The sequence below is a fragment of the Sciurus vulgaris genome, assembly GCF_902686455.1.
Source record: "Sciurus vulgaris genome assembly, chromosome: 1".
NCBI classification, from domain to species: Eukaryota; Metazoa; Chordata; class Mammalia; order Rodentia; family Sciuridae; genus Sciurus; species Sciurus vulgaris.
Genome location: NC_136461.1, coordinates 20,000,244 through 20,017,216, shown reverse-complemented (window position 1 = coordinate 20,017,216; position 16,973 = coordinate 20,000,244). Strand labels below are relative to the sequence as shown.

Sequence of the window (16,973 nt, the reverse complement as noted above, 5' to 3'; positions counted from 1 at the left end):
TAGTGTTAACCTGCAGACAGCCAGCAAATCGCCTGTTGCCTGCTGTTGTTGCCTGGAAGTCCATTGTCACAGTACCCGCAGGTTTGGTTACACGCGATCACAGCCATCTTGGGACACCAGTCTAGGCCTGCAGGTTTGCTGCTGCCACCGCCACCATCTTGGGGCACAGCCACCTCAGTATGGGGACACAGGCCAGGACCTGGAAATATATCGGGTCCCTCCGGGTCTGTTGCACCTGAGGTCTTTCTGCTCGGTGTGATAAGTGGTACCATCTGCCTCTTTGTAGGGTTGCTCCTTTGTGTGAGCACGTCCCTGGTGGTCTCTCTGCAAGTTGAAAGAGCATTGAGATTTTGGGACTGCAGCAAGACAGGGCCTGGGGAAGCTGAAGCCTAGGTTCGTCAGGTTGCAGCTGGGTTTGCGGGGCCAGTCTAGGTCTGGCAAGTTGTGGAAAGCCAGAGACTGAGGGCAGTTCCCCAGGGAGAGCACAGGTTGGAGAAACATCTGGGCTCTGTCCAGCTCAGTGAGTTCTGAAGTGTGCAGAGAAGGAAGGGGCCAGCTACCCCAGGTGGGAAGACTCAAGAGGGTGTGAGGGCATCTTGCTCACCCACCCAACCAGTCCAGCACCCACTATTGGCAGAGAAAGGAAGCTGAGAAAACTTTTGAAAGCCAGTGGAAGCAATCATTCAATTTTCCATTGAGACTTTCCTTTTTTTTCCCCCACCCTTTCTCTTACACCTCTACCATCTCTGAATCTAAATATTTTTCATGCATCAACTTATTGAAGAATGGGATGTCTGAATAGTATGTTGCAGTTTTGTTGTGTGTTCTTATATTTTTACTTTTTTTAAAATCAGTAAATATTTTTTCTCTCACCTACCTGTCTCCCTGGATTCTCTTTCTCCTCCCATACTAACAGCTAACCTCCATTAATACCTCACTCACTCTTACTATAAACTTTTACCTCTATCTTCTCTCCTTCTCCCTTGGAAACATCACATCTTAACGTTAATTGTGTTCCTTCATTGTCCATCATTTGAAATGGTAAACCCTTTTAGCAAACTTACCATTTATATGGTAGATAATAGTTGAACACTTTTTCTGTTTATTGCAACAAAACTGTAAATGCCTTAATAGAAGCCATTGGTTTAAGGTGGTATATTGTTTGCATTGGGTGCTGTTAATATTGGTTTCCCCCTTAAAGGTGAGGTACTGGAAGCCTTCAGGGACACTATGAGACTACAGGGTAGAATCTGTACTGCCTCTGCTCCATACCACTAGATGGAAGACACACAAACAACATGAAAAAACAAGGGAACAAAGTGCCTCAAACAAACCAAGATGTTTCAGCAATAGAATCCACAGACAACACAGTAGAAGGAATGTCAGAGGAGTTTAGAAAATACATAGATTCATCTTCGAAATACAGGATAGTATTGGAGAGAAAATACAGGAAGTGAAAGATCAATAAAGAGGCAGAGATCATAAAAAGGAATCAAGCAGAGGACTGGGGCTGTAGCTCATTGGCAGAGCGCTTACCTAGCATGTGTGAGGCACTGGGTTTGATCCTCAGCACCACATAAAAATAAATAAAGGCATGCTGTCCCTCTACAACTATAAAAAAATTTTTTTAAAGGAGTCAAGCAGAAATCCTCAAAATGAAGAAAACAATAAACCAAATTAAAAATTCAATGGAGAAAATCCAGTCTCAGGCCATCCTCTTCTCTTGGGTTGTTTCTGCGTGGTCTGGTTGCCATGCTGGTTGCAGGTACTTGTGCACCCCACAGGCTCTGAGTTTGTGCAACTATTTCGAGAGTCAAAATGTGGATTTTCGAGGCAAGAAGGTGATCGAACTGGGCGCAGGGACGGGCATCGTGGGAATCTTGGCAGCGCTGCAGGGCCGGGTCCCTTCTGCTTCAGTCGCTCCAGCCATGGCACACCATTCACGCAGGGTCCTGGCTGTCTTCCTCGGCCTCCAGAAAGGATCTCCTTATGAAACTGCGGCAGAAAACCGGCTACTCCTTTGTAAATTGCAAGAAAGCTCTGGAAACTTGCGGCGGAGATCTCAAACAGGCAGAGATCTGGCTTCACAAGCAGGCCCAGAAGGAGGGCTGGAGCAAAGCTACCAAGCTCCATGGGAGAAAGACTAAAGAAGGCCTGATTGGGCTGCTGCAGGAAGGAAATACTACTGTATTAGTAGAGGTAAACTGTGAGACAGATTTTGTTTCCAGAAATTTAAAATTTCAACAGTTGGTCCAGCAAGTAGCCTTGGGAACCATGTTACATTGTCAGAGCCTAAAGGATCAACTCGCCACATACAGTAAAGGCTTCCTGAATTCCTCTGAGCTTTCTGGACTTCCAGCTGGGCCTGACAGAGAAGGATCTCTCAAGGATCATTTGGCCTTAGCAATAGGGAAACTGGGAGAAAACATGATTCTGAAACGAGCTGCATGGGTGAAGGTGCCATCTGGGTTCTACGTTGGTTCTTACGTCCATGGAACAATGCACAGTCCTTCACTCCACAACCTGGTGCTGGGAAAGTATGGGGCCTTGGTCATCTGTGAGACATCTGAACAGAAAGCAAACCTTGAAGACCTTGGCCGCCGCCTTGGGCAGCATGTGGTGGGCATGGCCCCTCTCTCTGTTGGCTCCCTGGATGATGAACCTGGGGGAGAGGCAGAGACCAAGATGCTGTCCCAGCCATACTTGCTGGATCCCTCCATCACATTGGGACAGTACGTGCAGCCCCATGGGGTATCTGTAGTAGACTTTGTGCGGTTTGAATGTGGAGAAGTTGAAGAGGCAACAGAAGCTGAATAGGTTCTAGAGACTTTTGGCCTAGAAAAAAAAGGTTTATTTTTAGTTCTGGACATCAAAATAAAAAGAATTTGCCCAAGTCTCTTCAAACCCAGAATTTGTTTATCAACTGAATTTTTAATGAAATTATATAGTTCATGGGTAAAGTTAATAAATATATAATAGTGTAGAAAAAAAAAATTCAATGGAAAGTATCTCTAACAGACTAGACCACTTGGAATACAGAACCTCAGAGAATGAAGACAAAATATATACTCTACAAAATAAAGTCGACCACACAGAGAAGATGGTAAGAAACCATGAACAGAACTTCCAAGAAATATGGGATAACATGAAAAGACCAAATTTAAGATTTATCAGAATAAATGATGGTATGGAGACACAACCAAAGGAATGCACAATCTTTTCAATGACATCAGAAAACGTCCCAAATCTAAAGAATGAAATGGAAAATCAACTACAAAAGGCTTACAGGACCCCAAATTAAATGTACAAAATTAATAGCAGACTCACACTGAGGCACATTATAGTGAGAATGACTAATATACAGAATAAGGATAGAATTTTAAAGGTTGTGAGAGAAAAAAATCAAATTACATATAGGGGGGAAACCAATTGGGATTTAATGATTTCTCAGCCCAGACCCTCAACACCAGGAGGTCCTGGAATAATATATATCAAGCTCTGAAAGAAAATGAATTTCAACTGAGAATTTTGTATCCAGCAAAATTAAGCTTCAGATTTGAAGATGAAATAAAAACTTTCCATGATAAACAAAAGAATTCACAACTAGGAAGCCTGCACTATAGAACATTCTCAGCAAAATATTCCATGAAGAGGATATGAAAAAAAAAAAAAAAAATGAAAACCAGCAAAGGGAGGAACTACACTAAAGGAAAGGTCAATCAAAGGAGAAATTAAGTCAAATTAAAAACCAAAAATAAACCAAAATGACCTGGAACAACAAATCACATCTCAATAATAACATTGAATGTTAATGGCCTAAACTCATCAATCAAAAGACAGACTGATAGAGTGGATTTTTTAAAAAAGACCCAACAATATGCTATCTTCAAGAGACTCACCTCCTTGGAAAGGACATCCACAGACTAAAGGTAAAAGGTTGGGAAAAAACATCACTCACGTGGACTGCATAAACAAGCATTCTCATATCAGACAAAGTGGACTTCAAACCAAAGTTAGAAGAGACAAAGAAAGACATTTTACACTGCTTAAGGGAATTATACATCAACAAGATATAACAATCATAAATATATATGCCCCAACCAATGGAGCATCTACGTACATCAAACAAACCCTTCTCAATTTCAAGAATTAAATAGACCACAACACAATAATATGAGGAGACTTTAACACCTCTCACCACTAGGTAGATCTTCCAAACAAACACTAAACAAACTATAGAATTAAATAATACAATCAATTATTTATAGTTAACAGACATATATAGAATATTTTATCCATCATTGAGTGAAAACAATTTCTTCTCAGCAACACATGGATCCTTCTCTAAAATAGACCATATGTTATGCCACAAAGCAACTCTTAGCAAATACAAAAAAAAATAAAAATAAAAATACTACTCTGCATTCTATCAGATCACAATGGAATGAAACTAGAAATCAATGATAAAATAAAAAATAGAAGCTACTCCAACACCTGGAGACTAAATAGCATGCTATTGAATGATGAATGGATAAAAGAAGAAATCAGGGAGGAAATAAAAAAATACTTAAAGGTAAATGGGAACACTGATTTTGATATATCAAAATCTCTGGGACACCAAGAAGGCAGTGCTAAGAGGAAAGTTCATTGCATTGAGCTCATACATTAAAAGAATAAAAATTGAACAAAAAATGATCTAACATTACATCTCAAAATCCTAGAAAAAGAAGAACAAATCAACACCAAAACCAGCAGAAGACAGGAAATAATTAAAATCAGAGCTGAAATCAGTGAAATTGAAACAAAAGAAAAAATTGACAAAGCAAAAAGTTGGTTCTTTGAAAAAATAAATAAAATTGATAAACCCTTAGCCACACTAACAAACATAAAGAGAGAAAATTCAAATTACTAAAATTCATGTTGAAAAAGGAAATATCATGATGGACATTACTGAAATACAGAAGATAATGAGAAACAATTTTGAAAATTTATACTCAAAGAAAATAGAAAATCTCAAAGACATCAACAAATTTCTAGAAACATATGATCTGCCAAAATTGAAGCAGGAGGACATAAACAATTTAAACAGACCAATTTCAAACTGTGAAATAGAAGATGCCATCAAAAGCCTATGAATCCAAAAAAAAGCCCAGTACCAGATTCTCAGCTGAGTTCTACAACACCTTCAAAGAAAGAATTAACACCAGTACTCCTCAAATTATTCCAGGAAATAGAAAAGTAGGGCACTCTTCCAAACTCATTCTATGAGGCTAGTATCACCCTGATACCAAAACTGGACAAAGACACATCAAGGAAAGAAAACTTCAGACCAATATCCCTGATGAATACAGATGCAAAAATTCTCAATGAAATTCTAGCAAATCACATACAAAAACACTTAAAAGATAGTGCACCACGATCAAGTAGGGTTTATCCCTGGAATGCAAGGTTGGTTCAACATATGGAAATCAATAAATGTAATTCATCACATCAATAGACTTAAAGACAAGAATCATATGATTATCTCAGTAGGTGCAGAAAAAGCACTTGATGAAATACAGCACCTCTTCATGTTCAAAACACTAGAAAACTAGGGATAGTAGGAACAAACCACAACATTCTAAAAGCCATCTTGCTAAATCCATGGCCAAAATCATTCTAAACGGAGAGAAATTGAAAGCATTCGCTTTAAAAATTGGAACAAGACGGGGATGCCCTCTTTCACCACTTCTATTCAACACTGTTCTTGAAACTCTAGCCAGAGCAATCAGACAGATGAAAGAAATTAAAGGGATAGGAAAAGAACTCAAACTATCACTATTTGCCGATGACATGATTCTATATTTAGAAGATCAAAAAAATCCATCAGAAAACTTGTAGAACTCATAAATGAATTCAGTAAAGTAGCAGGATATAAAATCAATACCCATAAATCAAATGCATTTCTATACATAAGCAATGAATCCACTGCAAGAGAAATTAGGAAAACTACCCCATTCACAATAGCCTCAAAAAAAAAAAAATACTTGGGGATCAATCTAACAAAAGAGGTGAAAGACCTCTACAATGAAAACTACAGAACTCTAAAGAAATTAAAGAAGACCTTAGAAGATGGAAAGATCTCCCTTGTTCTTGGATAGGCAGAATTAATATTGTCAAAGTGGCCGTACTACCAAAAGTGTTATACAGATTCAATGCAATTCCTATTAAAATCCCAATGACATTCTTCATACAACTAGAAAGAGCAATCATGAAATTCATTTGGAAAAATAAGAATCCCAGAATAGCCAAGGCAATCCTTAGCAAGAAGAATGAAGCAAGAGGCATCATGCTACTAGACCTTAAACTGTACTACAGAGCTATAGTATCAAAATAAGCATGGTACTGGCACCAAAATAGACATGTAGACCAATGGTACAAAATAGAAAACACAGAGACAAACCCACATAAATACAGTTGTCTCATATGAGACACAGGTGCCATAAACATACATTGGAGAAAAGATAGACTATTCAACAAATGATGTTGAGAAAACTGGAAATCCATGTATAACAAAGTGAAATTAAACCTCTGTCTCTCACCCTGCACAAAACAAAAATCAACTCAAAATGAATCAAAGACTTAGGCACTAGAACAGAGACCCTGCACCTAATAAAAGAAAAAGTAGGCCCATATTTTCATCAGATCAGTTTAGGACCTAACTTCCTTAACAAGACTCCTAAAGTGCAAGAAGTAAAATTAAGAATCAATAAATGGGATAGATTCAAACTAAAAATCTTCTCAGCAAAGGAAACAATAATATGAAAGGGGAGTCTACAGATTGGGAGAAAATCTTTACCACATGCACCTCAGACAGAGCACTAATCTCCAGGATAAAGAACTTAAAAAACTTAACACACACAAAAAACAAATAACCCAATCAATCAATGGGCTAAGGAACTGAACAGACACTTCACAGAAGAAATACAATCGATCAACAAACATATGAAAATATGTTCATCATCTCTAGCAATTAGAGAAATGCAAAATTAAAGCTACAAGATTTCATCTCACTCCAGGTAGAATGACAGTTATCAAGAATACAAACAATAATAAGTGTTGGCGAGGATGTGGGGGAAAAGGTACACTTATACACTGCTGGTGGAACTGTAGATTGGTGCAACTACTATAGAAAGCAGTATGGAGATTCTTCAGAAAACTTGGAATGGAACCACCATTTGACCCAGCTACCCCACTCCTCAGTTTATACCCCAAAAAATTAAAATCAGCATACTATAGTGATGCAGCCACATCAGTGTTTACAGCAGCTCAATTCATTATAGCTAAAATATAGAACCAACATAGATGCCCTTCAACAGAAGAATGGATAAAGAAAATGTGGTACATATACACAATGGAATATTACTCAGTCTTAAAGAAGAATGAAATTATGGCATTTGCAGGTAAATGGATGGAACTAGAGAATATCACACCTAAGTGAAATAAGTCAAACCCTAAAAACCAAAGGCCAAATGTTTTCTCTGATAAGCAGATGATGATCCATAGTTGTGGGTGGATAGGGAAGAATGAAGGAACTTTGGGTCGTGCAGAGGAGAATGAGGGGAGGGGTAGGGTAGTGGGGATGGGAAGGACGGTGGTTTCAGACAGACATTATTACATGTATGATTACACTACTGGTATGACTAAGCACCATGTACAGCCAGAGGAATGAGAAGTTATGCTCCATTTGTGTACAGTGTGTGAAAATGCATTCCACTGTCATGAATAATCAATTAGAAAAAAAATTTTAATAAATTAAAGAAAGAAAGAAAAGAATAGTAAAGTAGTATTTTACTATTTTGGTGGAAATTCCTAAAGCCTATTCTAGGGTGAGGTTGGGCACTAAACCTTGACCAAGCCTCTGCCTTCTCTAGGTCTTAAGCCTTGAATGACTGAAAGAAAATGAGTGATTTATGTGTGTGTGGTTAGATGTATTCAATTAACAGAATGACCATTCCTTTTGAAATGATTATGTCCTTTATGAGATGATGAAGATAAAAGATGGGGTTTGTTTTTAATGCCCTTTTTTGCTGATGTTAAATTGGCAACCATGTTAGTCTTTTTTTTTTTTTTTTTTTTTTTTTTGCCTGTGTGTGTGCATGCGCCCACACAAGTTGCTAGAGACTAAAACCAGGGCCTTGTGCATTCTAAGCAAGTACTCTACCCCTGAGCTACATTTCCACCCTTTATTTTTTGTTTGTTCCTTTTAGTTATACATGACAGTAGAAGGTATTTTGATATGTCACACCTACATGGTGTATGACTTCCCATTCTCGTGATGTGGAGTTGCACTGGTCAGGTATTCATATATGAACATAGGAAAGTTACGTCTCATTCAGTCTTCAGTCTTTCCTATTCCCATTCCCCCATTCCCCCATCCAATCCAGTGAACCTCCACTCCTCCCCACCCTCCATTGAGTCAGCATCTGCATATCAGAGAGAATATTTGGCCTTTGGTTTTTTGCAATTGGCTTATTTCACTAAGCATGAGTCTCCAGTTCCATCCATTTACTGGCAAATGCCATAATTTTATTCTTTATGGCTGAATAATATTCCATTGGATACATGTACCACATATTCTTTATCCATTCATCTGTTGAAGGGCACCTAGGTTGGTTCCATAGCTTAGCTATTGTGAATTGAGCTGCTGTGAACACTGATGTGGTCACATCACTATAGTATGACCAGCCCTTTATTTTTAATTTTGAGACCTAGTGTTTGCCTAGGCTGGCCTCAAACTTTGAACTCTCTGGCCTCAGTCTCCCTAGTCACTGGAATTGCAGATGTGCACCACCATGCCCATTCTCATGTTAGCCTTTTTACTGGTCTGTGAAATTCAGAAATCTGGAGGACTGGAGGATTTGCAGAATCCTTTCTGCATTGTATGTAAGTAAAAGTCACAGGTATCATCTTCCCGGATCCTCTTCCTGGCGCCAGGCCTTCAGCTCTGGGTGATCCTCAGCTCCAGGCCAACACCACCACAAGTACTCCTTCACCCAGTGGGAGAGTGGTCCTCAGAAACTATCTGCAACACTCCTTCCTCAGCAGTGACTCCAGGTCCTGCTCCTGATCGCACTTATAAGCAGCAGGCTCGTCTGCTTTAACTCCCATTCCCAACCTACGAACACAGGCTCCCTCTCACCTTCCCCCCTGCTCTGGTTTCTTTCAGCACTTAACACTATCTCAAATACTGAATGTTTTAATAATCCTGTTTACTATGTCTCCACTACAATAAATGAATAACAGAACTAAACGATCCCCGATGCCATCATGGTGGTAATGAAATTTTTCTTCTGACTCCAGTGTCCTCTTCCTGTTCCTTATTTTTCCAACCCAGACTTCTCAGAGCAGCTAAAGGTTTCACCTTCCTGAGACCATTGCTCAACTCCATATTCCCAAAGCCATCTTCCCACTTAACCTTGAAGAGTTCCCAACAAAAAGCCTCCTGCACCTGGCTTCTCACACTCACTTCCTAACCCTAAAGATGCTTCCAGCTGCTCCCGCCAGGCCCGGCAGCAGAGCCGATGGTAAGAGAAAGCAAGTCAGCCTGCTTCTCTGTCCCAATTTTAAGGGATTTCACATCCCTGATCCCTTTTTTCCAGGAGGCGTTAGTTTAATGACACAGACTAGAGGATTTCACGAGGTTTTAATAATTACCTAATAATACTGTTAAACAAAAATAACACGTGTTTCCTCACTGGCAGCAAAACATATGTACACATTCTCTTTCTCTCACATCAACTCTGAGGTAGGAGGTGCACTGGTTAACAAATAAAAATACTTCGCGGGCTGTGCATGGTCCAGACCACAGGTCCACAAGGCACTTGAGTGAAAGGCAGCCCCATCTGAGGCCGGAACAGCTGCGCTAAGACCCTGCAGGGGCTGGCAGGGGCCGTGCAGAGTTGGGCCTCCCTGGCCTCCAGCCTTTGAGTTCCTACCCAGGATTGGCTGGAGCAGGAAGGGGTGAAGCTAAAGAGCAGCAGCTGGTTCCACAGTTAGAAAAATGTTCCCGGCACATAAAGTGCTCTCAGTAAACATGTGCTGAATGAATTGAACAAATGGGTGGTGCAGGGAAAACTTCCACAGAACAGGCCCCCAGGTGTCCTGGGGGCTTCTGGGCAGAGCAGGAAACCCAGGCTGGCCCTGCACTTCCACCAAGTGCTTGGAAGACCAGCAATGGGAAGCTCTGGCGACACCAGCTATACTGGTTGGGGAGAAGGAGAAAAGGAGTCCCCTTCTTTCCTCCCAAAGTGTCTCGTACATAATGATTAGCACCCTTGGCCTTCCAGGGCCTTGGCCTTCTCCTTTTATCACACTGTGAACTCTCCCGTGGCTGGTCTGACCCTGCCTCAAAGGACCCCATTCACCTCTCCCTTCCTTGGCAGAGCAGCCTGATCCTTAGCCTTGGGGAAAAAGTTCCGAGCCAAATGAGTCATGCGCCTGTTCTGAGGCAGCTGACCCTGGGCCAAAGGAAATAGACTTCGGGCCCCATCCACCCGGTCGGGCTCCCAGCGGCAGCTAGGGTGGAGCCAGCGGTAATAGATGAGGCGCAGAGCCAGACCCAAAAGTAAGCAGACGCCTCCCACAGGAAGCCACATCTGCAGAGGGATCTCGCCTGGCAGCCAGGTGCTATGAGTCACCCAAGTGACTGACAGCAGAACACTGTCACTTAGGAGGAATGCCAGGTGAATGGTGGCCCGGCCGCGGGTATGGCCCTCAGATACATTGAACCAGGAGAAATACAAGATGGTGGCCACCGTCGCTCGGTACAGCCACTCGGAGACAGGGTCTGGCATAAAGTCTGTGCCCTGGAGCCAGATCCAGAGCAGCAGCACCAGCCACAAGCCCAGAAAGTGCAGGGCCACGTAGTCGGGGAAAAGGGCTGAGAACAGGGCCACGGCCAGGACTCGGGGCCACAGCAGCAGCAAGTTCCACAGGAAGTAGATGACAGAGGAGCCCAGGCTCAGGAGGGGCTTGGAGGGAAGGCAGGTGCGCAAGGCCCGGTGGTAGTCCAGCAGTGCCCACGAGATGCCCAAGAAGGACGTGCAGATGCTGACCCCTACAGAGAACAAGAGGAGATGGTGAGTTCTGTGGGCAGCCTGCCTGGCGTCCCCCTCCCCTGGCACAAAGGTACCCTGGATGCCCTCCTAGCAACTGTATTAGAATGCCCCCACTTACAGACAGGGAAGCTGCAGGGCCAGATCATTCCAGGGCTCAGATCAACCACAGGGCTCGCCAGAGGCTTTACTTTAGGTGCTATCCTGGGGGCATCTTTCAAGGACGAGACGGTATGAAACTCAAAAAGAGACACCCAGCATTTGGTACCCTTGGGCCTCAGCTGCACCCTAAGGCATCTTCTAGGACCCCATAACCCTCCCTTTCCTGGAAGAGCCTAAGTTTTTCTTGGGTCTGAAAATCGGCCATCAGAAAGGGGCTGATTTCTCCATGTCAGAAAGTGGGGCAGGATATTCCATGGCCTCTGCCTGCAGCTGTCCTCAGGCTACAAGAGATGTCCCTGCTGCATGGCAGAAGTTCTCATTCCCCTCTGCTCTCCTCCACACAGCCTCACCCTGTTCTTGCTTTCCCAAGATCAACAAGTTGGCAATGAGGGTCTTATCCCACATCCTAATTACCCAACCTGGACTGGAAGCACTAGGACCTCTGAGCAGAGATGGAAGAAGTGGAATATCTAGAATGCTTCTTCCCCGGTGCCCATCCACCTCATTCAATCAATTGATGTTTACTGGGAATCTACTGTTACCATCAGATCTGTGGTCATCCCTCTCTCTAACCACCCACCTCCTGGGTCTGAGCAGAGCTGATGTTTTGCCAGTTTTTCCAGCCTGCCACAGTCTGTGACTTCACAAGCTTTTCCAGGTCATTAGGTTAGCCAGAAGAACATGCCCCACGTCCCTTGACCCTCTCCTCACCCTACAAGCCCTGCCTAAATATCCACTAGGGTCACCCATCTCAACCCCACCCCACACACTGTGTGTCAGACGTCCTTATTGTACCCCACCCACTTCTGCCTGGAGTCTGATCACACAGTAACTATCTATTTCCTTATTTCTAAGTTCCTGGAGGGTAGAAAACCTTCTGGCTGGCCACAGGGGCTCACACCCATAATCCCAGCTACTGGAGAGATTGGGACAGGAGGCTTGAAAGTTTAAGGCCAGCCTGGGCAACTTAGCAAGACCCTGTCTCAAAATTAAATAAAAAGTGCTGGAGATGTAGCTCAGTGGTAAAGCACTTGTGTAGCAGGTGTAAGGTCCTGGGTTTGACCCCCAGAACTGCCAAAGGCAGGCAGGCCATGCACAGTGGCACATGCCTGTAATCCCAGCGGCTCGGAGGCTGAGACAGGAGGATCTCAAGTTCAAAGCCAGCCTTAGCAATGGTGAGGTACTAAGCAACTCAGTGAAACCCTGTCTCTAAATAAAATACGAAATAGGGTTGGGGCTGTGGCTCAGTGGTTGAGTGCCCCTGAGTTTAATCCCTGGTACCAAAAAAAAAAAGAAAGAAAAGAAAAAAGGACTGGTAGGCAGATCTGTTCCTTTGGGATAATAAATGTTTGCTAAATAAAAAGTTGAGAAGATCAGTCTCCCCCACCCAATATATGGTATAGGCTGTCTCCACTTGGCTCTGGTCCTAGATAGTTTAACACCCTCAAACAGGAAAAAAAAAAAATGTGCCCAGTGAGAGCTGACTGGCCCAGGCTGGCACTTCACCTTTTTGTACCTCTTTCCTCTCATATAAAGTGGAGACAGCCTCTCCTGGGTCACACTGAATTGATGGCAGGGTGGAGACTGGGTTCCTTGGGAGGCGGTGGTATTTTTAGCAGGGGTCTTTGAGATCTGCAGGGGTGGCAAAGGCAAAGGGGAGGCCCTGGACTCTGAATGAGCTGTGAGGTGGACTCCAGCGTGGCCACCCTTGACCTTGAGCAAGTTACTTCCCCTTTATGAGAAACCCTCCCAAGGCTCCTTACTGCACAAACTCTCCCAGTGATTAATGAAGCCCAGCCCACCTCTCCATCTTCCAGTCACTCAGCACATTTATTGTAACTACTTGTTTTATAGTCACACATCCTGGCAGGGCAGAGGCTCCATGAATCATACTCACTACTCTGTCTCCAGCAGTTATGGGTACAGAAGAGATGCTCACTAAAAACTTGAATGTACAAAGGTACTCAATAAATTGAATATCAAGATGCTTATTTTGTATCAGGCACCATACATGCTTTATCTAATATCATCAAAATAGTAAAAATTATAATTAAGATTTATTCTATGCCAGGCACTGAGCATTACATGTAGCACCCCATTTAATCCTTTCATCAGCTCTATGAGGTAGGACTTTTTTTTCTTTTTTCTTTTTTTTTTTTGGTACTGCAGAATCAACCCAGAGACACTTTACCACTGAGTTATATCCCTAGCCATTTTTATTTTTCATTTTGAGACAGGGTCTTGCTAAGCTGCCAAGATTGGTCTTGAACTTGCAATCCTCCTGCCTCAGCCTCCTAAGTAGCTGGGATTGCAGGCAGGGGCCACTGCATCTGAGTATCAGAACAAATTGATACTCGGAGAGGTTGTGCATTCTTTCAAACTCATGCAGCTAAAGATTAACTTTAGATTTGAACCCAGATCCACTGTCTAAAGCTTGGTCTCCTATTTTCTCAACGGTCATTTAAAAAAAGCGAAAATACTGCTGACATGGGAGGGAAATTCTGCTAAGCCACAAAAGGGGGGCCAGCTGCTGGCCAGGCACTCACACTGGTAGTATTCAGCCCGGCCACTCTGCAGCATGATGGCCAACACCAGTGTGAGCTGTGGTGTCGTCTCCAGGAAGGTCTCAAAGAGCCGCAGCATGCTGATGTCCAAGGACAGGAAGTCGGCATAAGCCAGGTCAAACTCAGAGGGCACCTCCTGCTGCCACACTGACAGGCCCTGCCGCAGCCCCTGCAGACACCTAGGCAACACACACACATAGATGCCCACAGGGCCAGGTCAGTGTCCTGTGAATTCCTCGGTCTTCTACCCGTCTGGTGGATGCAGACAGGCTCCAATCCTGGCTCGTCCACTTACATGGTAGGGGGAATTGGGTAAGCTACCTGACTTCTCTGAACCTCATCTGTAAATTGGGATTAAACACAACCTCTACTCCTGCTGGTCAGAACATCACAAACCTTGTCCTATTTACCCTCACAAAAGCCCCGTTTTACATTTGGGGAAATGGTATCAAGAAGCTAATAGAGGGGGAATCAGAATTGGGCCCAAAACTTTTGGATTTGAAAGGCATGCTGTAAAACTGTCCAAGACATAGGACTCAATTTCACTATGCCTAAGAATGTCCTGGATCCTGTGGGCAAAGGGGACTCTGGAGAGCTTCTGAGCATGGGCAAGATGGGATCAGACTGTGCTTTAGAAAGACATAGCTGGGGAGAGCGGGAAGGGTTAGAAGGGTTACAGTGGAGCAGGAATCCCAGTTAAGAGGCTGCTGGAGCCAGGCACAGTGGTACGCACCTAAAATCCTTGTGACTTGGGAGGTTGAGACAGGAGGATTCCAGGTTTGAGGCCAGCCTCAACAACTTGGAGAGGCCCTAAGCAACTTAGCAAGACCCTGTCTCAAAATAAAAAGGGCTGGGGATATAGCTCAATGACAAAGTGCCCTGGGTTCCAACCCTAGTACAAAAAAAAAAAAAGGCTGCTGGAACAGCCCAGGGAGGAATGGTGGGAGGCTGGCTCAGTGGGGTGGGGATAGAGACCAAGACAGAGTTAAGATGTCCCGAGGATGGGCAGACAGGCCTCAGGGAGCAACTGGCACGAGGGGAGAAATAGTTCTGCACCCAGAACTGATCTCCCTTGGCTCTGGGAAGACAGCCCACTCCCTCTGAGCAAATTCATCCTTCAGACGACCGCTGTGACTTGCCTGTATAGACCTGAAACACACTGAGCAACAGGCAGGCGGGACTCTGTTGAGGCTCTCCCTCACAGGAGCTTCTGCCTTGGGTCCTCCGATGCCTCAACAGGACCCCCCACTTCAGCCTTGTCAGGCAGGAACAGAGACCCCATTTTCAAGCCAAAGCTCAGCAGAAACAGGAGAAGGCAAGATGCACGAAGCACTCACGAACGCAAGCCCCGGGTGGCCTCCCAGACTGTACACAGTGCCCCTCCCCAGCGCCTGGGTTTTACTGGCGTCTCTGCAGTCCCTCCGGAAAACGGCAACATCTAAGTTCCGCTCTCTCCTTCTGGAGACTGAGCTATGTCAAGGCAAGATCTGAATAGAATCGTGAAAACTGCACTCCAAGGCGAATTCCGCCTCCAGCCATTCTAACCTAGACCACATAATGAAGTCCTGACTTCATGGCACGGCTCCGACCCTTGTTTTCAGTTTCCCCTTTCCTACAGGGCACTGCTAATTCTGAAAAGGAGCATAGTCTGCACATATTTTCTGAGACCCAGCCTGTCTGTGCCCAGCCCTGGCTGGCTCCAGGGACATTGGATGGGACAAACTGCATCATCTCTCCCTTTTTTTTTTTTTTTTTTTTTAATGGTACTGGGGATTGAATCAGAGGCACTTTACCCCTGAGCCACATTCCCAGTCCTTTTCTTGTTTGTCTGTCTAACTAAGTTGCTTTAGGCCTCTCTTAGGTGCTGAGGATGGCCTCAACTTTTGAAATTTCTGCCTCAGCCTCCAGAGTCACTGGGATTATAGGAGTTCACCATGGCGCCCAGCGCACCTCTGCCTGTCTGGGGATGGGAAGCCAGTGTTGAGGGACACCACACAACTGGGAGAGAGGGGGAGAAGGAATGGGTATGCTCTAGGGGGTCAGGGCTACCGAAACTCAGAGGTACTCATGAAGCTAGCTGAGTCATTTGTGGGATGCTTACTCTGTGCCAGGACAATTTACAGGTGTCATTTCATTTAATCCTCACAAAAGAGAAGAGGACACTATTACGATCCCCACGGCAACAACGAGTAAACAGGCCTGGAAAGGTCAGTGACCTGCCCATGGCCCTGCAGGGCTGAAGGGATCATTGGTCCTGAACAGCGCCAGCTCAGCCTCAGGTACCTTCCCACTCTCTTCCACTGACTCCTCACAACTCACCTGCCTGCCAGACCTCTCTCCGCAACTGACACTTTCCTTTGAGGAGAAAACCGAGACTCAGAGAAACGCAGAAAGGTCCCAGGTGGCACAGCCAGTCACGGACCCCAGAGAAATCTGGCTGCCAAGCCCTCTTTCCCTCTTCTCTGAACATCGGTTTCTTCACCTGCGCCTGAAGGGTAGGGCTAGATGAGCTCTGGGGGCTCCCGGTCCCGATTCTCCTTCCTGGGGTCTGGAGGCTCACCTGCTGAGGAGGTGTGCAGAGTCTGGTTCCTCTTCTGGGAGCCCATCCTCTCCTGCACCCCCTTCAGGGTGTCGGGGTCTCGCCTGTCCTAGTAGCCCAGCTGCAGGAAGTACCGATCTCCCTTCCCTTTCCGAGAGCGCGGCGCTCACCTGTACAGGTAGCCCAGCTGCAGGAAGTGCAGCAGCGCCAGGCAGCGGCGCGGAGGCTGCGACTCGTGCAGGCCGGCGGGGTCGGCGCGCAGCCAGATCCAGCTGAAGAGCTGCAGCGCCACCGAGGCGAGGACCAGCAGCGCCAGCACCAGCGCGGCCCACAGGTAGCGGCCGCTGAGCGCATACTGGCCGGCTGCCCACAAGTCCGCGCCCAGGTCCAGCAGGAAGGCAGCGGTGCCCAACACGCCCAAGACCAGGTCCCGGAGGAGAGCGGCGCGGGGCGACCAGGGCATGTCCCGCCTGCCTCCGCCCCCTCGCTTCCCTTGGCCCCTAGGACCCAAGCTCGATCCCGGGGTCGCAGTCGCAGCAAGGAGGCGGGAGCAGCCCTACGGGCGGCCCCGGGCCAGGGCCGATTGGGCGGGACTTCCCTGTCCCGCCCCGT

The 16,973-nt window shown here is 45.2% G+C and overlaps 2 protein-coding genes across 2 annotated transcripts; one reads left to right on the top strand and one right to left on the bottom strand.

The window, feature by feature from the left end:
- The first annotated feature begins 1,704 nt into the window (after positions 1-1,704).
- Positions 1,705-2,931, top strand: LOC306669968 (elongation factor Ts, mitochondrial). The gene has a single exon (XM_079154221.1). The coding sequence runs from the start codon at positions 1,990-1,992 to the stop codon at positions 2,815-2,817; it is 828 nt and encodes a 275-aa protein (XP_079010347.1). The 5' UTR covers positions 1,705-1,989; the 3' UTR covers positions 2,818-2,931.
- A 6,662-nt stretch (positions 2,932-9,593) lies between these two features.
- XKR8 (XK related 8) lies at positions 9,594-16,966 on the bottom strand. The gene is made up of 3 exons (XM_079131592.1): positions 16,532-16,966; positions 13,805-14,001; positions 9,594-11,098 (listed from the first exon to the last, which is right to left on the bottom strand). The coding sequence occupies exons 1-3, from the start codon at positions 16,822-16,824 to the stop codon at positions 10,389-10,391; spliced, it is 1,200 nt and encodes a 399-aa protein (XP_078987718.1). The 5' UTR covers positions 16,825-16,966; the 3' UTR covers positions 9,594-10,388.
- Between the last annotated feature and the right edge of the window lie 7 nt (positions 16,967-16,973).

Bases quoted from the DNA above. Each gene is read 5' to 3' on its own strand.
- XKR8 (XM_079131592.1), bottom strand. From the start codon at position 16,824: ATGCCCTGGTCGCCCCGCGCCGCTCTCCTCCGGGACCTGGTCTTGGGC. The intron at 14,002-16,531 runs GTGAGCGCCGCG...TGTGTTGCCTAG, and splicing joins CAGCTGGGCTACCTGTACAG to GTGTCTGCAGGGGCTGCGGC. The intron at 11,099-13,804 runs GTGAGTGCCTGG...TGTTCTCTGTAG, and splicing joins CCGGGCTGAATACTACCAGT to GGGTCAGCATCTGCACGTCC.
- LOC306669968 (XM_079154221.1), top strand. From the start codon at position 1,990: ATGAAACTGCGGCAGAAAACCGGCTACTCCTTTGTAAATTGCAAGAAA.